This window comes from Scylla paramamosain, chromosome 11, assembly GCF_035594125.1.
Source record: "Scylla paramamosain isolate STU-SP2022 chromosome 11, ASM3559412v1, whole genome shotgun sequence".
Taxonomy (NCBI): Eukaryota; Metazoa; Arthropoda; class Malacostraca; order Decapoda; family Portunidae; genus Scylla; species Scylla paramamosain.
This window is the reverse complement of record NC_087161.1, coordinates 5,005,001-5,028,617: the sequence shown is the minus strand read 5'-3', so window position 1 is coordinate 5,028,617 and position 23,617 is coordinate 5,005,001. Positions and strand designations below refer to the sequence as shown.

At 40.9% G+C, this 23,617-nt stretch overlaps 2 protein-coding genes across 2 annotated transcripts in view; one reads left to right on the top strand and one right to left on the bottom strand.

Moving 5' to 3' along the window:
- Positions 1-917: 917 nt before the first annotated feature.
- Positions 918-9,514, top strand: LOC135104863 (uncharacterized). Its single transcript, XM_064012563.1, has 4 exons — positions 918-1,075; positions 2,789-2,889; positions 3,231-3,369; positions 4,029-9,514. The coding sequence occupies exons 1-4, from the start codon at positions 1,025-1,027 to the stop codon at positions 4,059-4,061; spliced, it is 324 nt and encodes a 107-aa protein (XP_063868633.1). The 5' UTR covers positions 918-1,024; the 3' UTR covers positions 4,062-9,514.
- Positions 9,068-23,617, bottom strand: part of LOC135104862 (lipase maturation factor 1-like) — a 14,873-nt gene continuing 323 nt past the window's right edge. The window contains 12 exon segments of the mRNA XM_064012562.1: positions 9,068-10,418; positions 10,918-11,030; positions 11,709-11,895; positions 12,785-12,932; positions 14,254-14,425; positions 15,316-15,483; positions 16,207-16,325; positions 16,328-16,441; positions 17,667-17,796; positions 19,557-19,629; positions 21,057-21,154; positions 21,798-22,205. Coding sequence (XP_063868632.1) covers positions 10,241-10,418; positions 10,918-11,030; positions 11,709-11,895; positions 12,785-12,932; positions 14,254-14,425; positions 15,316-15,483; positions 16,207-16,325; positions 16,328-16,441; positions 17,667-17,796; positions 19,557-19,629; positions 21,057-21,076 — 1,422 coding nt within the window. The 5' untranslated portion in view covers positions 21,077-21,154; positions 21,798-22,205 and the 3' untranslated portion in view covers positions 9,068-10,240.

The following is a 23,617-nucleotide window of genomic DNA, read 5'->3' as shown; positions in this document are numbered from 1 at the left end:
TGATAAGACGCTGCGCTCAAGTCCTCGAGCCTCACATCTTCACCAGAGAGCCCCGTTAGAGAGCACCACGTCAAAGGGAGGACTGACTAAAATTTGCCTTCTTTCCTTCCATTCATTGATAACAACCCTATGACTGGCTGAATAATATCACACACACACACACACACACACACACACACACACACACATAATTTTAATAGACGAATAACACCGGCAGACAAACAGACAGCTATACTTGTACTATTGATAAACAGGCATGTAAGTCAGGCAGGCGCACAGATACACAACATCTGTTCCATTGATACACAGATAGACAGATAAACAGAGCGACACTCGACATTGATAAATAGACAGAAATAGGTAGGGATACATTCACCATATTGACAGACAGACGGACAGACAAGCAGACGAACGGACAGAAAGGTAAACATGGCAAGGTATAATAATTATTCCTCATTTTCTTAATATATTTGTTACTTTGGATAAAGTAAAATGAAAATAAACGCAGGAATCATCATTGATGTGTCTATGACGTGGCAGTGGTATTTGGGATACTGCTGGTGAAAACAGTTGCCCTTCTCCAAATCACAACTTTCTTTCTATAGTAAATAATACATGAACACTCCCTGAAAGTTACTGAAACATTAAGTAATATAAAAAAAAAAAAAAACCCGATTTCCGCAACATTGTAGGATTACAAAGATGGCCGCTTATTGACATCATAGGAATAATCATCATGAAACAATTCTTTGCCTTACTAGCGATTTACCTTTACCTTAAACTATACAAAGAAAACCTGAACACCAATAATCTAATACTGACATAACCTCAACGAGTGAATAGATGGTGACAGCACTAATGGAGTACAAAAATGGCTACAATGTGACGTCAATGATCAGGTGGGCACTCTATAATAATCAGCCGTGTTCTATGTCGCTACTCACTAGGGGACAAAGGCTGTGAGGTGAAGGCAGAGGAAATAATGTGCGGTGCCGTGAGTTACTGAGCAGCCAGCACCAGCACCATGCTCCCGGCGCCCCTCACGCTCCTGGCGGCCGCGTGCCTCGCCGGGGAGGTGAGCACTGGGGCAGGGGCGGCAGGGCGTGACGCAGCTAGGGCACGGGGGAGTGAAGGAACAACGCACCTGTCATACCTGTTCTATTGTTTACCTGGCTTGTCTGCTTTGTCCCACCTGTGCTGTTGTTTACCTGGCTTGTCTCCTCACCTGCCATACCTGTGTTATTTTTCTGGCTTGTCTGCTTTGTGTCACCCTTGTTTACCAGGTTATCTACATTACATTACCTGCCTTACCGTTTTGTTTATGTGTGTGATCTTATCTCGCCTATCCTACCGCTCGTCTCGTGTATCTCACCTGGCTGATTTGTTGCTTTATCACCTGCCCTGTTGTTTACCTCACTTATCGCCTTCATTTCACCTGTCATACCTGTTTACGTTATTTCCACTCCTGTGTCCTACCTGTAATGTTTCTTACTTGGCAGATTTGCAGCTTTTCCTCACCTGTCATGTCTGTCTTATTATCTGTTGTATTCCCTTTCCCCTTTTTATTTGTCTTGTCTTTTTTTTTTTTTAATTTGTCAACTTTTTTTACCTCTTGTTATTTCCTTTTTTTTTTTTTGCCTGTTTAATTTATGTCTCCACCTCTCATGTTTGTCTCTTTCATATGTTTGAGCTGTTCCCTTCCATCACCTGTTTTGTTTTGTTTTGTTGTTTCACCCATCTAATCAGTCCCTTTCATTTTTTTTTTTTATGTCACACCTGGCCCATTCTTTCATCTGTCTCATTTCCTTTCATTCATCTGTCTCATTTGCCCTCTTTTTCTCCCTTCCCTCACCTCTCTAACCTGTCTAATACATTCCTTTCCTTACCAGTCTCCTTTTCCCCTTTATCTGTCATTTTTTCCTATCCCTTTCCCTGTCTCACTTCCTCTATCTCCTTCTCCCTTCTCCCCTCCTGTTTACACCTGCTTACCTCTTCTCATTAGCCTACCTGTCACTCACTTAGCTCCTGTCACCTGTCACTTTACTGTCCTGGTTTGCTTGTCACCACATTCCTGCCTGTCACTTCATTAACCTGTCACTGTCACCCACTACCACCTGTACCTCTCAGTTTATTTACCTGTTTGTATCTTGCTCACATGCCTCATCATTAAGTGAAAGTAGAATAAAGAATGAATATAAGAATAAGGGAAACAGTGTAATTATAAATAAGATTAAAAAGATGAATTTGTACTGAAAAAATACTAACGGCAGTAATAGAAGGATAACAATGCTTGTATAATAATGAGAACAGATTGAAAATGTTGAGAAACTAAAGAATGAGAAATAATGACTGGTAATAAGAATAATACTCAAACATGTAAAAAAATAAAAAGTGATGGAAGTAATAAAGGAATAAGAATGACTGTATAGTGATAGGGGAGAACAAAGAATGTGGGTAAAAATATAGAGAAATGAAGAAATCAGAGCAACATTAACAAATAACAAGGGATGAAGATAAAGATGGAAGAATAAAGAAATAAGAATACCAAAAAATAGATTCAGAATACCTGTAGTAGTAAAAAATTTGTGACAACAGTATATTAATTCAAGATGTATCAAAACTTATTAGGAAAAATGCTTTCTTTTCACTTCTTTCTTTTTACCACCTTTTGACTGACTGACTGACTGACTGACTGACTGACTGACTTCTTCCTTCGACAGACTAACTGCTTCCCTCCCTCCTTCTCTCCCTCCCATAATTGACAGAGTGTTTCTTCCTCCTCCTCCAGGTGGCAGCAAACTACTGTGAGTGGGACCTGTGTGGCGGGGAACAGTACTGCTGTGGTGACAACCTGTGCTGCGACTATGTCAACCACCACTGGTATTTTTGGTGAGTGAATGATCATGGGGGTGGTGGTGGTGGTGGTGTTGGTAGTGATGTTGATGTTAGGGCTAAATTTTTTTTTGAGTATATGTACTACTTACTGTACCTTCTAAACCTACTACTGTGACCACTATGATTGCTACTACTACTACTACTACTACTACTACTACTACTACAATCACCTATATTCCTATTTCCAAATCTTCATTCTTCTATCCTCACATCTTTCTATTGCTTCTCACATTCTCACATTCTCCTAATCCCTCCATGTCCTCTATATCCCTACACACATCACCATACCACTGACACCTTCACTGATATCTCCTTCCCTCCTCTCACTCCTGCAGGGTCGGCGTGGTGTTCATGGTTCTCCTGGTGTCGGCTTGTGGTGGGCTCTTCCGCTACTACTACAACCGCTGGACATCCAAGGGCTCCCTTCCACCATACCTCCCTGCCCACATCTCCCCTCATGACTCCCACTTCAAGGTGAGGCTGAGTCATGTTCTCTAGTTGTCTCTCTTTGCTGTAACAGGTCCGATTGGTAGGTTTCTAGAGTGTTTTCATGGTTCTAGTGATAGTTTAGCAAGGGTTACCAGTGGAAAAAAACAAATTTTATAACAGCTTTATTGGAAGTTATTAGATTTTCTAGTTTTCTCATGGTTCTAATGATAGTTTAATAAAGATTCTGCATTATCAGTGAAAAATAAAACATTAATCCCGCAAGAGATTTATTGGAAGTTATTGGGGTTTTTCTAGTCTTCATAGTTCTAGTGATAGTTTAACAAGGATTCTGCATTATCAGTGAAGAAAAAACATCCATGAGAACCCATCTAGTCATCTCTGTGATCTTTGGAAATAGTCTGATGAGAGAGCAAAGCTTTTTAAGAATACAAGCTTGGCTATAAGTGGGCAGCCTGTGTTATTTCATTTCAGACTGATCTAGTTAATGGTGATATTAATTGTATACTTATTAGCTTTATTGCCTCTGTGGCTGCAAATTTGTGAGCCTTTGTTCTCTTTGGAAACTGGCATTTCAGTGGGCCTTCTTTTTTTTCTTCTTGTAGCCCTCATACATAAAAAGAAGAAAAAAAAATTATAATAGTGACAAAACAGTAATGCTTCCCTTCTCTCTCTCCCTCCAACAGCTGACAGATGACAGTGAGAAAGGCAGTATGTAACAGCCACCTGCACCACCACTCATCCCACACCTTCACCCACACCTCCTCTGCTGCTGGTAACACTCAAACACACACACACACACACACACTCTTCACTCTCCAGGAGCAGTATTGGCCACTCCTACAGCAGCTGTGGTGTGCCATGTACTGCAAGAGGGAGGAGGGAGTATGGTGTGTTGTGGGAGGAGGAGTAGAGGTTGAGTGTGCTGTGTGTCAAAGTGTTTCTGCTGCGTGTGTGTGTTCTGTGACTACTTATGAGGTTGTGTAGGCATTGTGTGAGGGAGGTGGGTTGACTGTGGGAGGGAGAGAGGGATCTTGTCGGAAGGAGATACAAGGAGAGATACAGGGATGGGGAAACTAGTGTAATGCATAAATTGTGGATCAAAGGATGGGTGCTCAGTGTCAGAAAGATATGAAAGATAAATTAATATTGATGTAGAAGCATGTAAGAGGGAATGAATGTTGTCACCACTACCACCACATCACCCATCCATCACTACTACTACTACTACTACTACTATTACCACCACCACCACCACCGTGATCACCACTGCTGTCGTCCCTATCATTGCCTTGTCATTTGCCACATTCACTCCGGGCATGGAATAGGGAACACATACAGTATCAGTTTGCACATTGGTGTGACAAAGGAACAATTATCACTCACTAAAGAATTTTGTTACTCCTCCCCCTTTTATTTTCTGCATCACTGTGATTCTGCCGTTTGTCTCTTAATTAGTGTGGTGGTGATACATGAAACTATACTTGGGTGTATACTGTGTTTTTATTATTTATATTATCAATACCATGTCTTCTTTTTAGGGTGGGATGAGAATGAGTGAATGTGTGTGTGTGTGTGTGTGTGTGTGTGTGTGTGTGTGTGTGTGTGTGTGTGTGTGTGTGTGTTCTCAAGGGATTCTTCCAAGTGGGTAAGAGGAGCCTATATAGTTTACATGATCAAGTCCTCCATAAGTGTTGTGTGAATTCCTTGGGCTGGACAGTTTGCATTAGTCCTCCATAACCAGCTACTCATGTTGCATTTCCTTCAAGCTTGAGTAGTTTGCAAGAGTCATCCATAAACTACTAGTGTGTGTTTGTCTGGGAAGTGGATGGTGTGACTGAAGCCCTCCACTGGCATGTACTGTGTGTTGTTGCTGTTGTTGCTTAAGGATCGGATTGTTTGCAAGATGCTCCTCTTCGTCATTGTTGTGTGTGTGTTGTGTTGACTGTTTAAGGAGGATATGCTTTGGAAATTTTCAGACTGAATTGAATGTGAAAGTTGTGTGTCATTAACTTGTATCTTGAGAAAATTATTGACTGAACTCTTGGTGAAATTCATTGATTAATGAGTTGTATCTTCAGAAAATTACAGTGTTCATGGTTTGTGAAAATCATACATCAGGAAGTAGTATGTTTAGAAAATTTGAGTTAATTCTTTATGAGATTCATACAATTGTGAGTTGTATCCTCAGAGAAGTAAATAATTAATTATCTATGAAATCTATGCATGAGTGAGTCATATTCGGTAAACTAGTGAATTCTTTGTGAAAGTTATAAGTCAGTGAAAAATATCTTCAGAAAATTATGACTCATATTCTCTGTGGAAATCATACATCAAAGAGTTGTGCATTTATTCAGAAATGGGATTACTCATAAAAGTCCCATGTGTGTATTGAAAGAGATGATGTTTTGTGGCAAATTGCAGCAGATTCAGCAAAGGATGGGACATGATAAAAAGTCCCTCACCAGTGTTTAAAATGTGTTCTGTGAAAGGCTTTGTGTTCTACAAATATTCCACCATTAGGGCTCCAGTGTTCTTAAAAGCTGAAAGTGATTTATAAATGGTCCCTTATTGGTAAATGTGTTTAAGTACAGAGAAAACTACATGATTCATAAAATAAGCATATCAGAAAGACTAGGAATGGCACTCTCAAACCCTTCATGTTCTACCCTCGTCAATTTTAAACAGGCTCAAGTGGATGTTACAGGATGGTTTTCTTATGATGATAAAATAACAAGGATTCTGTCCTCTAAGTGAAAAAACAACACAAGAACCCCAACTGATCACCTGTGGTCTTTGAAAATAGTCCTTGTGAGAGCCTCAAGCATAAATATAGACTACAATGATTTGATTTACATATATGCACAAATTCCACCAGTGTACCCTTGTAATGCATAAGGACTGGAGAATGAGAACAGCACAGGAATTACAACACAAGTATTACATACCTCGACATGTCCATGCACCGGCTGCTTTACCTCGTCTCCAGCACCCAGAGGCATCAGCAGCATCGTCAGTACCACCCCCTAGATGCACACTAAGGCCTGTATTCTGAAATACTCCTGTGCTACACCTCCACTACTTTCAAAAAGCTCTACTATTTTAAAGTTGTTTTTATGTTCTAGTGACAGATTATCAAGATTTCTACATTACGGTGACAGATTAACAAGATTTCTACATTACTAACAGGAGAAATACTCTTGAGAAACTGGCTAATTATCTCTTTGGCATTTGAAAATAGTTGTGGTGAGGGAGCAAAGAGTTTCTGAATACGAGCCGAACAGTCAGGGCTAGAAAATCCATCTTGTATCCCATAGTAGTTCTTCCTTTTGCTGTGACCTGGCAGACCAAAAGCCACAGCCTCATTCATCTCATCCTAGGCAGGGTGGGACGGAGGGAAGGGGTGATTAGGATACATGAGATTAAAGAGTGGAAAGGAGAATAGCAGGATTGATTAGATGGGATACAGAGGGAAAAGGGATGAAAGGGAGAAGGGAAGGATGTTAAAGAGATATGGATAAGAACAGTGGATAGGATAGGAGATTTTGGATAGGGGACAGTGAAGAGGATGGTGGGGAAGATGATAATAGGAGAAAGTTAGTGAAAGATGAATAGGAAATGCAGAGAAATACAAGAGGGAAGAGAAAGAAGAGGGAAACAAAATGAAAGATCAGGAATAGAGAAGTTAGTGTAAATAGAAAAATAGGAAGAGGATAGTAAGTGTAAAAGAGGGAAAGATGTAAAAAGAGAAAGAGAAGAGGTTAAGACAGAGAAGGCTAAATAGGCTGTGTAGGTTAGGGAAGGTATGCATTCTGAACACACCCCAAACAGAAGCTTCCATTGTGAGTCAGCCGAGGCAAAGGCAGGACAAGGGAGGTCACATTTTGGGTGTTGCCTCAGAGTCATGCCTGTCACACTCTGGGGAAGGAATCTTTTTTACATTACATTGTTGTTTATTCATCATTACCATTGCATTTTTTAGAATTATTACCTGGAGATTGTACATTGCGGTTAGGTTAGTTTAGTCTATAGGCAGAAATAATTATGGGCATGATGTATAATGACGATTCATACATACATATACCAAGGTTGTCTCCCTCCAAAAAAAAAAAAGGAGTAGCCAAGACAAGGCATACATATTCACATTCACATCACTCTCTATGTGACAGTGAAATACATAATGTCACCAGGAGCATGGGTATGTTGTCTTATCTGCCAGACACAAACAGGCATAATTCTGACAGCTTACCACGTCTTGCCCTGCCTTGCTCCACGCTGCCCCACGTCACTCATTACATGTGTTTCTGGCCAATATCCTGCACTTCCTTCTCATTGCTGTAGTTGTTCTTGGGATCAGGTTGTGAGGGAGGAGAGGAGAGGGAAGGGGATGTGAGGTAGTGGGTAGAGAGAGGGAGGAGGAGGAAAGAGGGAAGTATGTGTGTGTGTGTGTGTGTGTGACCTGTGTATTACTTATCAAAGTGTTATTTGAAAGGGTTTAGAGTTCACAAGTATTCATTTATGCTGTTATTTATCTATTATTCCATTTATTTTACATTTCTCTCTCTCTCTCTCTCTCTCTCTCTCTCTCTCTCTCTCTCTCTCTCTCTCTCTCTCTCTCTCTCTCTCTCTCTCTCTCTCTCTCTCTCTCTCTCTCATATCTGCCATGGATTAGGTTGTGCGTGTAATTGTACGTAATTCTAATTGATAATGATAGTAATAATAATGATAATGATATTTAATAATAACCATTAATTATTCTGCAGTTCAGCCATTTTCCAGGGACTTGTGGGTTGTTTAGCACAGGTTGTGATGGAGAGGTGTGTGTGTGTGTGTGTGTGTGTGTGTGTGTGTGTGTGTGTGAGCAAGTGAAACCATTTTTGTCTTGTAGCTGGAGAGAGAGAGAGAGAGAGAGAGAGAGAGTTAAGGCAGAGAGAGGAGAGAGATAGGGAACCTTGAGTGCAATAAGGGTCATTAGTTAGTGAGTGTCTTCACCATTGGAATGGTAACTTTAAGAAAAGTCTGTCTTCACTTAACTGTGTCGTGATTTCGGAAAACCGCCAATCTTTCAAGAACTATTTGATGTACTGTGGTCTATTTAACATATCATTACCTTGAGAATCCTTTACTAAATGTGATGTAAACCCTCCAAAAAAAAATGTATCGTTTATTATTTTCTTCTGTCACTTTATTTACGGTCAACTCATTTGTATTTCTTTTCATCAAGTGATGATTGCAATGCCTCAAGTTGTCATGCTAGGAAATTCCATTAGAACATTGCTATTAGTCAGTCTAGCGTGACAGTAAGGAGGCGAGGATTTAGGATGAGTTGGGTGGAGTGAAATGGGAAGGGCTCGGTTGTGTGTAGGTTAAAATTAGTACCCTGAAGAAGCTTTAAGATATTGTAACAACCACACCATATCATTACCATACACTGGAGGAAGGGGAGAGGGAGGGAAGAAGGGGAAGGGTCAAGTAGTGAGGTCTTAGGAGCAATAATCTTGATTGCATATAACTAGGCTTGGTAAAGTTGTCCCTCTTATTAGGGTTCATATTAATAATTAGGTGGTAATTAGGTAACAAATTAGGTTTGTGCATTAGGCTTCCATCTATAGTGTGGGCTATAATAGTGGCTGTTGTTGGTGATAGTTATGAGGACAGCTGGCAGGCCAAAGAGTGGCAATGGTTGTGTCGAGGTGCGAGGGAAGTTTTTGTGAGTTAAAGGATGGTGTGTGTGTGTGTGTGTGTGTGTGTGTGTGTGTGTGTGTGTGTGTGTGTATGTGTGTGTAAGCAGTAAGAATGAAAAAAGTAAGCATGTCACAAAGTTTGGCTTGCATAACACACTACCTTGGCCAATAAAGATGAATATTTCAAAGGTGTGGAAGTCTTGGGTTTTCACATACTAATGCCAAGAGTCACTTCACCAGTCAGTCAGTCAGTCAGTCAGTCAGTGAGCCGAGTCCCTCCCTCCTTCCCTCCTCTCCAGCCAAACACTTACGCGAATTATTCAAAGTTGATATTTTTTATATGACTGATTTACCATAGGAAGTGTAGAATATTATAACAAAAAATAAAAGAATGTATGTGTATATATTTTTACCTTGAGTTTACTGCAGCAGCAAATCTGTCGGGATTATTAATATGGGACTTTTAATAAAAAATGTGATAAACTAGACTGTCAAGTTTTATTGCATCCTGTGTTAGTAGAAGGTAATGACCAGAGGCTAAGTAAATTTGTCAAACAAAATCTCCTTTGGCTGTGTTTTAATAGTTTCCATTTGTGCTTTATGACAATAAGAAATGTAACACGAGGTTAGACAAAAAATATTACCCTAAAAATAAGTAAAGAGAAATATGAATTAACAAAAAAATGCTATGGCTGATCATGGAGTTTGTGCAAAACTGCAACCTGTGGGGAAGAACTGAGGATCATCTAGGCAAACACACAGACAGACAGACAGAGACACAGAGCAGTGAAAACAAGAATCATCATTGAGAGACAAAGAATATGTTTAGGTATTTGGATTAACAAGAACAGGTGAAATTAAGACAGGAAACTATATTGGAAGAAATCAGGCAGAGTTGGGAAAAAGAAAGGGAACTGCACAATTAATATGATATAGTGGTAAATAAACAGGTAGGAACAACTGGTATACATGAAGGAAACTAAAAAAAAATGAACAAATAGCAAGGTGTGGGAGATGTAGATATAAGAAAACAAATGAACAAATAAGAATATTGGAATGTAGCAGATGTACAAGAAAATGGAGAAAAAATATATTGATCTTGTTCATGGAGAGAGAGAGAGAGAGAGAGACTATATCAGAAAAGAAAATACCAAAGCCCCCTGAAAGTCAACAAACACTACTCTATCACAGCCACCTCACCACGTCAGCCTGGCCTAAGTGCTGGTGGCTGGCCTGACAAGCGTGTCCCAGCCCATCCTCTTGAATATGGGCCTCAGTGTGGAGATGTCCAAGGGAGGTAAGTAGGTGCCAATAAGCTCCCTCGTGTACCAGTCCTGGCTGCCGCTGCCCAGTGAGGTGTAGCTGTAGTTGTAGTGGAGGGCTCGCACAAACCTGGGATGGGAAGGGAAGTTATTTTCTTACTTATGGGAATGAAAATTATGGGCATATGTTTCATTAAACCAGCTGAAAAGTTATGATGCACAAATATGCATATACCTTGTCTGAGGGATATATTTCTGATATTTGCACAGGTGGATGGAGAGTGAGGCACAAGAATCAACCTATGCATGCATGAGGAATATCCACTTCTGCCAAAGGTGAAGATGTAATGTTATACTGAGGAGATGACACATAAGGAGGGCTGTTACACTGAAGACCTCTATACCTAAGTGCCAGAATAGTGAAGTAAGAGTATATAAGAATATCTAGTAATGACATTCTACAAAGATACCAAGGGAATAAAATTATCTGTTTTCTTCCTGATGTTAAACAAAATGATAACAACAATGATGATGATGATGATGATGTTCTTGTGAAGGAAGAGTACCCTGAATTATACAAGTAAGAATGAATAGACGTGTGTTAGGGCGAGGGATCAGTGAGGCATCACCTTGGGGGCTCCTTGCCAAGGAAAGGGTTGTGAGCAATAAGGCTCGACGCTGACTTGTCATTCACCAAGAACTTGCCCGCCAGGTGGACCAGCCAAGGGCTATCACTGTATCTCTGTGGAAAGGAGGTTTATATCTTTAAAGAAAGTAGCAAAAATCACCAGATATTATTCTATAAAAGGTAAAAGGAGTTTGTATCACAATAACAAGGAGTCTGTCACTTACTAGAGTCAACAACTAAGCCTTTTTAATTTTTACTTGTTGCTGGATCATATGTGTTTGTGATGAAGTGTTAGTAATCTGCCAGACTCAAAGATACAGTGAAGAATGATGCTATGAAGGCAAAGATACTGCAAACTGCCAAAAAAACACAAGAACACAGGATGACTGACAACTGGTGGATATGAGGTATGCCAGTAACAGGGAACAAAAGAGGAAGTTTCTATTTGCATGATTATTTTTATTCACAAATTTAATCACTTAGGCAGTTAAGGAACTGTATCTCTGCAGAAGGTAGATGATTGACAACTGGTGGATATGAGGAATGGCAACAACTGAGAACCAAGGAGGAAGAATAGCAGGTGTCTGTTAAGCTTCTGTGCACATCATTATCTTTACTCACTCAGACAGGCAAGGAACTGTATCTCTGTAGGAGGAAATAGCTAACAACTAATGAATATGAAGTACAGCAACAGGGAACCAAGGAGGAAGAACAGTAAGTGTATATCAAACTTCTGTACACTTCATCATCTTTATTCACAAACTTACTCACTCAGACAGGCAGGGAACACACCTGGAAAGCTGCAAACCACATGAGCCAGTCAAGCCGGTAGTGGTAGGGAGAGATGAGGCAGGGGGTGCGGTCTACCCTGCCAGGCTTGCACTTGAACTCATACTCTTCCCACACCGCTGAAGGAGACTCAGGGTTGGTGTGGCGGGTACCCTCAAACACCACCTCCGTACGCTGCTTGGTGATGCTGGGGTGAAGACGTGACAGTGGAAGATGTTAGCAACATGATGACAGAAAACACATCCATCTCTGTACCCTCCAACACCACCTCTACCATTAAACACCACCTCTGTACCCTCCAACACCACCTCTTTACTCTAAGACACCACCTCTGTATCCTCGAACATCAATTCTGTACTATAAACACCACCTCTGTAACATAAACACTACCTCTGTACTGTGTAAACACCACCTCTGTACAAAGCAGGAGACATTAGCACCACAACAAAATAAAAACATCCACTTCTGTATTTTTGAAACCAGACTCAATGTAGTAGTTCTTTGGGGTAAATCTTTCCTGTTCCTATCAGTTGTGAAATCACTCCTCAGCTCTGCAGAATTCTTACACTTCACTTCCTGATGCACATCCTCATTATAGCACATCACCCTTCCTTCTGCCTCTTCACCCATCCATCATTTTTTACATTCCTTCCTTAAAAACTCACTTTCAATTCTGTGCTTTTATGATCATCCTTATACACTCCTGCTGCTTCACTTCACTTCCTCACACACACACATAGTAAAGAAAATACAATGTCTGATGGACACAATGAAATGCAGCTTCCCCCCTATTAGTGTTTTGAGAAGTGGCACTAACTAGATAAGGATAAAGTAAAAGTAAGCACAAGTTTAAAGAAATGATCGACAAAATGAGATACAGAGACATGATCCCATAACTGTAATCTCATCTCCTGTCAGCTACCACTAAATAAATCCCCCTGCCCAATCTCCTCTTTTCATCTCCTCTATCAACCATCTTCACCCAACACACCACCACCTACAACACCACCATTCATATCCATTCACACACAAACTCACACTTACAGTCACATACCACCACACACCTGCCCCTCACCCTGCCAAAAGCCCCATAGGTGTTGACAATTCTGAAGGGTTCAAAGGAGGTGTTCATGGCCTGGCGTGACGAGAGGAGGTTCACCACCACTGGCAGACTCAGGAATGCCAGCATGATTCCTACAGACACGTTGACAGCCTTGCGAGTGTTCCCTGAGGAGGAGGAGAAGGAGAAGGAGAAGGATAAGAGGGTGACAGGATAGAAAAGGAAGGAGCATTAAGGAGTGACAGAGAAATAGGAGGAAGGATGATGACAGGATGAGGGAATGGAGAGAAGGAATGGTGAAGCATGAATAAAGGGAGAAACAGGAGGAATATAAGACAGATGGGGGGACTGAAGGATGATGAAGTGAACCTGGATTGCCAGGATATGAGAGAGAGAGAGAGAGAGAGAGAGAGAGAGAGAGAGAGAGAGAGAGAGAGAGAGAGAGAGAGAGAGAGAGAGAGAGAGAGAGAGAGAGAGAGAGAGAGAGAGAGAGAGAGAGAGAGAGAGAGAGAGAGAGAGAGAGAGAGAGAGAGAGAGAGAGAGAGAGAGAGAGAGAGAGAGAGAGAGAGAGAGAGAGAGAGAGAGAGAGAGAGAGAGAGAGAGAGAGAGAGAGAGAGAGAGAGAGAGAGAGAGAGAGAGAGAGAGAGAGAGAGAGAGAGAGAGAGAGAGAGAGAGAGAGAGAGAGAGAGAGAGAGAGAGAGAGAGAGAGAGAGAGAGAGAGAGAGAGAGAGAGAGAGAGAGAGAGAGAGAGAGAGAGAGAGAGAGAGAGAGAGAGAGAGAGAGACTCCCACAATGATGAAAATCAGGAAAAAAGAGGAAGAGAAGGATAACTAGATTAAATTAAATGTGGAGACAAAGGAAGCAGAACTGAAAGCTTGAAAACTCAATGAACAAAGAGAATAATGAGGAAAGGTCAGAGAAATGTATATGAACTCTAACTCATGAATGTTGTTTGAAAAAAGTTTGTAAATAGAAATAAATTCCAGATACCTTTTTTTTCAAAAGCAATTTTTAACATGATTCTGGGTAATATTTTGAGGTAAACATTCACATGTAAGTAATTCTGTATTCAAGTCAAAGGACAAAGTGAATAATACTAATTGAAAATCAATAAACTGCATGTTCCTAAATAGAGATGTGTCTGTAATGATTCATGCTAAGTTTGGAAATAAATAACTTGCTTGTTCCTAAATCAGCTCCTTCACTGCTGTCTGGCACACCTTTCACTGATCACTAACCACTCTGGAAAACTCATTCTATACCATCTCCATGCACTATACTTGCCAGAAACTGTAAAATCTATTTTTTCCCTGTAGCAGTGAAAGGGTTGAGGTGTGTATGCAGCAGTGAAAGGGTTGAGGTGTGTCTGTAGCAGTGATGGGTCAGGGTGTGTCTGTAGCAGTGATGGGTCAGGGTGTGTCTGTAGCAGTGATGGGTCAGGGTGTGTCTGTAGCAGTGATGGGTCAGGGTGTGTCTACAGCAGGGTACCGGGCTCAACAAGGGGTGAGTCTCTATGCTGGAGGTGCTGCAGGTGGGCCACTCTCTGGCGAGTGGCCTGGGAGAAGAGGCCGGCATACCAGCGGTCATCAAAGTACGCCAAGCTGGGCACAATGGTCAGCCAGTTGAGGAAGCTGAGGTTACCTGAGATGATGAGGATCACCTGGTGGATGGAGAAATGGATGGATGATTTGAATAAAGGCAAGTTAAAGTGTAATCCCACCTACTTTCCTTATCATTCTCTACTTCATCATTTTAACATTTTAATTTTATTTATTTATTTATGTTTTGTTTTGTTTTTGTATGTATGTCAAGGGCAACAAAAAGAATGAAAAAATAGTCCCAATGAGGTGCCTGTCCCTAAAAAAAAATGAGAAAAAAAAAGCATAATTCAAAATTGGAGGATAAGTGTCTTCAAACCTCCCTGTTAAAAGTGTTCAAATTATAGGAAGGAGGTAATACAGAACCAGGCAGGATTACCAGAGTTTACCAGAAAAAGAGATGAATGATTGAGAATACTAGTTAAATTTTACATTAAAAAGGGGGACAGAATATGGGTGAGAGAAAGTACAAAGTCTTGTGTAGAGAGGATTTGGGAGGAGGGGAGGCATGCAGTTACTGAGGCTAGAAGAGCAATAGATGGTTAGGATAGAGGGAAGCTTAAGTGTGATCCCACCTTCTTTCCTCCTCTTTATGTACTTTGCTGTTCCAACATTTTTCTTCTCCTATGTATGCATATCTTTTTTCCTCCCCAATTCTATTTTTATAAGTAGGTTAGACTAAGGTGTAAGCCCAGCTACTTTCCTCCTCTTTCTGTACTTCACTGTTTCAACATTTTCTTTCTTCTGCTATGTGTGCTTTCCTTTTTTTCCTCTCGTATTTTATTTTTATAAGTGAGTATGAAAAATTATTTGTATTAGTGGGTCGTGAAATTTATGCCGATGGAATGCACTGTACTGACAGAAAGTACACCCATGTAACAGTACCTTAAGTATGCAAGTAATACATTTCTGAACATCTCAGTGTATCATCTCAACAACCTTAAATCTTCACCTGGAACATGATCTGCCCAATGCCACAGGTGATCATGAAGGCCCGTGGGAGGAAGGTGAAGAAGGGCAGCAGCAGCTCAATGATGTGGTTGCCCAGTGTCTCCAGCTTGTGGACTGCCACGGGGGATTGGTGCAGGTAATATGACATGGGGTTGGGCACTGGCTGGGTCTGTGGGAGACAGATGGTGGTAATTAGGGCAGGTGTGACACAAGGGTTAATGAAGTCACATTTGCTAGCAGTGTCCAGGCAGGGTTCACATCCCACTGGTGATCTCTCACACCATGTCTATCCCACTTTTAGATCATACTCAAGTTTTGATGCTCCACAAGGGAGGCAAAATTCATTGAAGTTTTTTTATTAATAAACCTGAATTCGGCATTCATCAGTAAAAAATACATAAACAAATGAATAAATGAATAAATAAGTAAATAAGTAAATAAAATATATAAGTAAATAAAATAAATAAATTAGTATATAAATAAATAATTCATTACATCACTGCATCTTTTTAAATCAAGACATATCTATAACAACTTATGCTAACTTTCAGAATTAATACACTGTATGTACCTGAACTGATGTGTCTGTAATGATTTATGCTTACTTTGAAAATTAATACACTGCACATTCCTCAACAAAGACATGCATGGCATCCTTTGGAACCTTAAACTATAAGAACCCATGAATCAAGACATCAGTAAAGTTTGAAGACACATCCTCCAATTCTGGATGATCTTTTTTTGACCTCTCTTTAGGGACTGACAGTCGTCTCATTAGGCCTCTTTTTGCCACATTTTTTGCCCTTGGCCAGTGCTTGCTTACACATAAAAAAAAAATAAAATAAATAAATAAATAAAGTAACACCAGTATGTAATCATCCCCAACACTCACCTGGTAGTGGTAGTTCATGCAGGTGAGATCCATCCAGCATGGGTCCCCTCTCACCTTGATCAGCCCTGCCCCCATCATAATGCGAAAGATGAGCCAGCGCAGCCCCCAGACCATGACAAGGGGGGCGGGCTGCTGGTGGGGAGGGGGCGCAGGGAGAGCAGCGGCACCCCCCACACCCCCAGCAGACCTGTCTCCAGTAGCTGTGACTCCCATCCAAAACCATACCACTGCTGGCCTGGGCATGGGAAGGAGGGGAAGATGGGAAATTAAGGCCATGGAGGATGAGGGAAGGAAGGAACAGGGCATGGAAGGAGTGTATGACTGGATGGATAAGTGAGAAGGATTGGGAGGACAGTGGTAGGGAGGAGGAGGAATGGAAGGCATTAGAACAGAGGAAAGGAGGAGGAGGGATGGAAGGGATCGGAACATGAAATGGATAAGTGACGGAAGGGAGAAAAGGGAGATGGAATGGACAGGAAGACTGGGAGGATAGAGAAATGGAGGAAGAGGCATGGAAGGGGCTGGTAGATGAAATGAATAAGTGAGGGAAGGAAGGAAAGGAAGATGGAAAGGATGGGAGGAATAAATAGGGAGAATTAGGAAAAGATGGGATGGGAGGAGAGAATTAAAGGGATGAGTGAGAAGAATACGAAGAATAAGGCAAGGTAGGAGAGGGATGTGAGAAAAGCAAAAGGGGTGGGGAAGATATGAGAGGTGAGTGGGAAGGCTGAAAAAGGGAGGGATGCAAAGGGAAAAGAGAGAGACAGAAATACCAAAATTCATGAAAAAGAATGAGGAAAACATTGAGAAGGAAAAGAAAGGGCAAGAAAGGCAGGAATTAAGAGGAGAATGATAAAAGAGAAGCAAGGAAGATGAGAAAAAAAGACACATGAACAAATGGGAGAAAAAATTATAATGACTGATAAATTTAAGATACAACAAATATGGGGTCAGAGGGGAGAGAGAGGAATGGAGTCTTGTAGATCTGAATGGTACAGCTGGTTGTTGTCACCTTTATCCACATCTCACTGCTTCACTTGTAAAATATAGCTTCACCATTTCTCTCGGTTGAAATAAATAAAGACTACATTGAATATGGTATGTTAGTCCTTCCTCCATGCCAAGATCCCTCAACTCCAGCTTCTCTTAGTATACCTGACTTTGGTTTATTGCTTCTCTTACTATACCTAGCTCTGGCTTACTGCTTCTCTTATTGTATCTGTGTAGCTCTGTTTTACTGGTCCTTATTGTACCATATAGCTCTGGTTCACTGCTTCTCTTGCTGTACCTGGCTAGCTCTGGTTTACTCCTCCTTAATGTACCTATGTAGCTCTGGTTCATTACTGAGTACATCCTTGAAAAATTACTAAACAGCCTTACTCCTTTACTCACCAAAGAAGGGGAAAAGAATAAGTGAGAAGAGAGAGGCAGGAGGAGGAGAAGGGGGAAGGTTTCATTACCTACAGCCACGAGGGAGTGATAGAGGATCCATAGGGCAAGCATGATGAACACATTGGCGGCCCCCAGCAGCAGCACCACACACGCCAGGGTCAGCCCGGTCCCGGCGATAAGGTCAAGCCACGGGTCAACCTGCCAGGGAATAAATTGGAGATTGAGGCAAAGGTGGTGGAGTAAAGAGATCCAGGTGCAGCTCTCCAATATAAGGATGAGAAGCTAGTTTGTTGATTTGTGGCTTACGTTAACTGCTTTTTGTCGAGTTTAAAAATTTGGTGCAGTTCTCCAATATAAAAATAAGAAGCTAGTTTGTTGATTTGTGGCTTATGTTAACTGCTATTTGCCAAGTTTAAGAATTTGGTACAGCTCTCCAATATGAGTACAAGGAGTTAGTCTGCTAATTTCTGGCTTACATTAACTGTTATTTGTTGTGTTTAAAACTTTGGTGGGTAAAGGGATGAGGGAAGTGGTGGCAGTAATGGTGGTGGTGGTAGTGGTAACTCTAGTCCTAATGTAGATATGAAGTGCATGATGATTTTTTAATATAGTGTTATTTGTTGTGTGTATTTAAGGTTGGAGGGTAAAGAAAGGGTGAAGGGAGTGGCGGTGAAGGTGGTAGTGGTAGAGAAGGAGTGGTTATGTTTTAGCTATGGTTTCTTTGTTAGTTTCTATGACGAGCATATGGGATGTCTGCTGATGTCTGGCTGCTAATACATTCCCTCACCCTCCCTTTGCGGCAAGGCCAAAGGGAGGGTGAGGTAAGTGGTGGTGAAGGTGGTGGCATAGGGAGGTGATTTTGTAGTTATGGTTTGTATATAATTAGTGCATGAGATGCTGATTTCCAACTACACTATCAGGGATCTGTAAAGTAAGTACAAGAAGGTGTTCAAAATAATAAACTTCTTAACCTCCACAAATTATGTTCATGTTTTCATGTAATACTTGGCAAAAAAAATTTAAACCATATAAACTAACAAGTATTCCTCTCTTCCTGTTCAGCATGATACTGTTAATAATGTGAATTCAGCTTACTGTAACTTCCTCCTGCATCACCCCTCCCACCCTGTCCCCTTCTCAGCATCACCCCAAATTATATCACCACCACCAAGAATCCCACCCAGTTCATCCACAATCATCCACTTTGCCTGTACCCACACCTCATTACCAGTGCACACACACACACACACACACACACACACACACACACACACACACACACACACACACACACTCCTCCCCTGTCTTCTCCCTGCACTGCATTGCATCATCATCACCAAAAATCCAATGCACTCCATCACAATTATCCACATGCTTCTACTTCACCTGTGCCCACTCCTCATCACCAGCACACACACACATCATTGATTAGACCTAAACTGGAATATGCAGTGTGATCACCTTACAAGAAAAAAGATATAAAGATGTAGGAGAGAGTTCAGAGAGCAGCAACAAAGATGGTGACAAGTATCAGGGACTTGTCATATGAAGAGAGATTGACAAGGTTACCCCTACCAACATTGGAAAAAAAAAGGAGAGAAAAGGGAGACTTGATTGCAATAAAATAAAGTGTATAAGAAAGTGGAGGAGGTGGACCAGAAAGATTTAATGGTTTGGGATACAAGAGATACTAGAGGAAAGAGGCTGAAGAAGAGTGCTTGTAAAAGACACATCAAAAAGTATAGTTTCCCATATAGAAGTATAAAAGTATGGAACAGTTTTGGTAAGGAGATAGTAAATGTAAAAAAGTACACATGGATTCAAGACTAAGTTGGATATTAAAAGATATGGAGATAAGACAGCATGAGCATAGCTTTTTCCCATAGAGCACAACTAGGTAAACTAGGTAAATACGTCCCCACATCCCTGTCCTGTCCCGCCTTCTCCCACACACTTGCCGTGGTCCAGGGTTCAGCCAGCCACAGCAGCGTTGGGGCAGCCTTGATCCTCTCCCACCAGTCATTGCCAACCCTGGGGGAACACAAACATGCACACAGATTAGAGTATTGGTACACACACACACACACACACACAAATGAATGACTTAGAATTAAAAAAAGATTTACTATTACTGGGGAGAAGCCAGTGGATATTTGAGTGAACACAAGAAAAGTTGAGAAAATTAAGATGCTTGAATCCCAGAAAAAGTAAAGCTTTGTCTATTGAAACATTTGGGACTGAGTGAATGAAGAGGTGGCAGCACAGTGGTGTAGTGGTTAGTGGGTGAACCATTTCAGGTATGCTTCCTTTCATGATGTAAGTGAGAAATCAAGATACTCTAAGCCAGTGCAATGGCTTAATTACCTCAATTATTGAAACCTTTGCCCTGTGGTAGAGTAAGGATGATGGTGGTGGTGGTGGTGTTAAATAAGGAAAGATGACTGAGACAAATGAAATACAGAATAAAATGTAGATATGAGATGAGACTGTGAGAGTAAACATGTAGCTCTAATCCTGCACACTACAAAAAGGTAAATACAATAAGGTAAATAGAACTAATTGCTAAAAACACACACAGCCTTTCTCTTCAGGCTAGTAAAAACAAATGTGCATTCCCTAAATTGAAAAAAAAAAAAAAAAAAAAAACAGGAATAACAAGTAAATCATCTATGCAGAATAAACACAAATATATAGACAGAATTCTGAGGATTTGATATATCTTAGCTTCCTCTCACACAGAATACGTAGTTGTTTTCCTGTTTATCCTCCTACCGGATAAGTGATGCGGCTTACCAGAAATCACAGTGTGCACTGAAGAAACAAGAGAAGGAAGTAGGGGACAGGGATAAGATAAGAGAACACACCACAGAGAAAAACAGGATGTATATTTTTTTCACATCACTAGTAAAGATGAATAGACTGACTCTCAGGTTTGAGAAATAAAATGGTAGGACAAAAACTGATGTACTGGAATGGAAAAATATGAAAATGAAAATGAGTTACGAGAAAGAGAAAATTAATACATGGAGAGGAGTATGAATTTGGGTACAGGAGAGAGAGAGAGAGAGAGAGAGAGAGAGAGAGAGAGAGAGAGAGAGAGAGAGAGAGAGAGAGAGAGAGAGAGAGAGAGAGAGAGAGAGAGAGAGAGAGAGAGAGAGAGAGAGAGAGAGAGAGAGAGAGAGAGAGAGAGAGAGAGAGAGAGAGAGAGAGAGAGAGAGAGAGAGAGAGAGAGAGAGAGAGAGAGAGAGAGAGAGAGAGAGAGAGAGAGAGAGAGAGAGAGAGAGAGAGAGAGAGAGAGAGAGAGAGAGAGGATAAGCTATCTCCAAGTGTGTGCAAAAATAGAAACAATGCCGAGAGATACAGACTCAGTGGTGAAATACAAAGCATTTCATGACTCGACTGTATGGATCGGGATCTCATGAGCATAATCTTATTTGCTGATCAGGTAAAATACATACCTTTGGGCAACAAGCTGCATGTAATTCTTGACTGGCAGAAGTCCATTGTCTCCCAATCAGCTGTTTGTTCTGATGCAGCGCCACCAGGAAGGCCACAGCTGGAGGGAGAGAAGAAAGAGTCACTAAACTTTTTTTTTGAGTGGCACCTTCAGTGGCCCTTTTATTTTCATTATTTTTTTATTCTTAACACACACACACCCACACACACACACAGCAAAATTTAGTATCTTATCACTTATGTCTTAATATTGCTTCCCATCTCTACCTGTCATCCTTACCACCCACTCTCTCTCTCTCTCTCTCTCTCTCTCCCCCCGTTACTTTCTGCCCATCCTGACCCTGCTTTTCCCTGCCCATGTGTCTTGCTTAACACCCATTCTCTTTTTCCTTTCCTTTCCACATACATTACCAGTTCTTTTTTTCCTATTTATATCTATATTTATCTATATTTACACTCTTTCCCTTCTTTCACATCTCTCAAAGTAATTGGTGTTTCCTACCAATCTTTTTTCTTCCCAGTCTCTTTCTATCCCATTCCACCTGTCTGACCTAATACCTCTTTTCCTTGCTTCAATGTGTCTTCCTGTTCCATTCTTTCCTCCCATCTACCCACCCTCTAGGAAAACCTTTCTACAATATATTTATTACCAATTTCTTAATATTTTGTTCATTCTTCTACAACTTATTGTCCTCCCTTTATCCTCCATCCTTCCTCTTCCTCTCCTCTCTCTTTTTACTTACCATATATGAAGGCAAGGAAGCGCAGGTAAACAATTCTTGTTAACCAGTAAGAGTCAGGAAGAAGAGTTACATCCTGCCTCTCTGCTCTTCCTTCATGTTCCTCTTCACTCTTCTTGTCCTCCTGTGCTTCCTCTTCCTTCTCCATCAGTGGTTTCTCTTCTATATCATCTTCTTTTTGTTCATCTTCACATCTTTCTTTACCTTTTTCTTCTTCCTTTTCTTTCTTGTTCTTCTTGTGTTCTTTCTTTGCTTTCTCATTATTCACATCCTTGTCACTTTCCTCTCCTTCATCCTCATCCTCTGTCTGTTGTCTTTCCTTTATCTTCTCTCTTCTTTCCTTTATCACCTCATCCAGGTCCAGCAAGGCCTCTTCTTCTTCCTCCTCCACCTGCCCCTCCCACCTGCTTTCTGTGGGAGGTGATAATTACAAACAGTGCACACTATTTATGCAGCCACACCACCAATGAAGAAGTCAAGAGGAGGAAGTGTCAAGGTAAGAGTGACTTTAACAAGGAGGTCCTCTACCATCTGTTTTGGCTTTATGTTCCGTTACTGGATACCCTTGGCTGCCCCCTACCACATGAGTTTCACCTCTATGTGCTGAGTGCATAATGGAGGTGACTGTGTCTGGCATGGAGGTGTACATTCCTCACTCTTCCTCTCATCCCAAATCTTTCTAAATCTTGGTTTAACTCAGCCTGTTCTTGCTGGTATATATATATGGTATACATGATAGAGAGAGCCCACAAACAGTGCAAGAGACCTTAATAACCCACTTAAAGTTCTATGGTTCTGAAGGATTTAAAATGCACAATTCTTGCTGAAACAAACTTCTATAGGGAAATGCAAATAAAAAATACCAGAAAACACTACCCTTTCTTAGAATTGTGGATCAGTGGAGCCTTTCATACCATTACTGTCATCACCATCACCATCATTATCATTTTAATTTACATCCTTATTTTCCTTACGAGGCTGGACAGTTTATGAATCTCTCCCAGCTTTGCAGTCACTGATTATCTCTTCTCTAATGTTAATCCCCCTCCACATAATGTCTCATGGTTTTCTTTGATCTTACAACTGATCTCCTTCCAACTATTTCTGACTTCACCTCTTCTGAACAGAATGTATGACCCTCTTATCTCCTCCATCAGATAACTTTAATAGGATACTATGACGATTAAAAACAACTCCAGCATCACTAAAAAAACACCAACACCAACAAAAAAAAAATAATAATAATGTCAATGTTGAGGTGAGCAATGGAACATAAATGGATGCATGGGAGGCAGTCTGGTTTGTACACTATGGTGCTTAAGATACAAGAATGAAAGACAGGAATATGAGATCACAACAACCATACTGAGGAGACATTATGGGGTGTACCTGTCTGAAGTAGAAAAGAACAGAGCAGAAATAGATACATGGGAGGCAGTCTGGTTTCTACACTATGGCGCTCAGGATACAAGAATTAAATACAGGAATGTGTGACCACAACCATGTAGAGAAGAAGACATTATTGGAGAGTACCTGTTTGAAAATTAATAGAAATAAATAAATAATGAAGAAACAAAATGAACAGTGTCTCGGGCAATATAAGAAAAAGAAAGAGGGAAAACAGAAGAGTCAGAGGATACCAAAGGGCAAGTCAGAGAGTGTGGACTGTGTGGATATAGATGCAACACTCCTGACAAGCAAACTGAACTGTATGGTGAATCACTCTAGCATGCCACGTGACTTAAAACACAGACACACGCACACACCAACTCAACACATGCCCTCCTGTTATTTTAAGAGATGACACGCTTCACATCCACTAC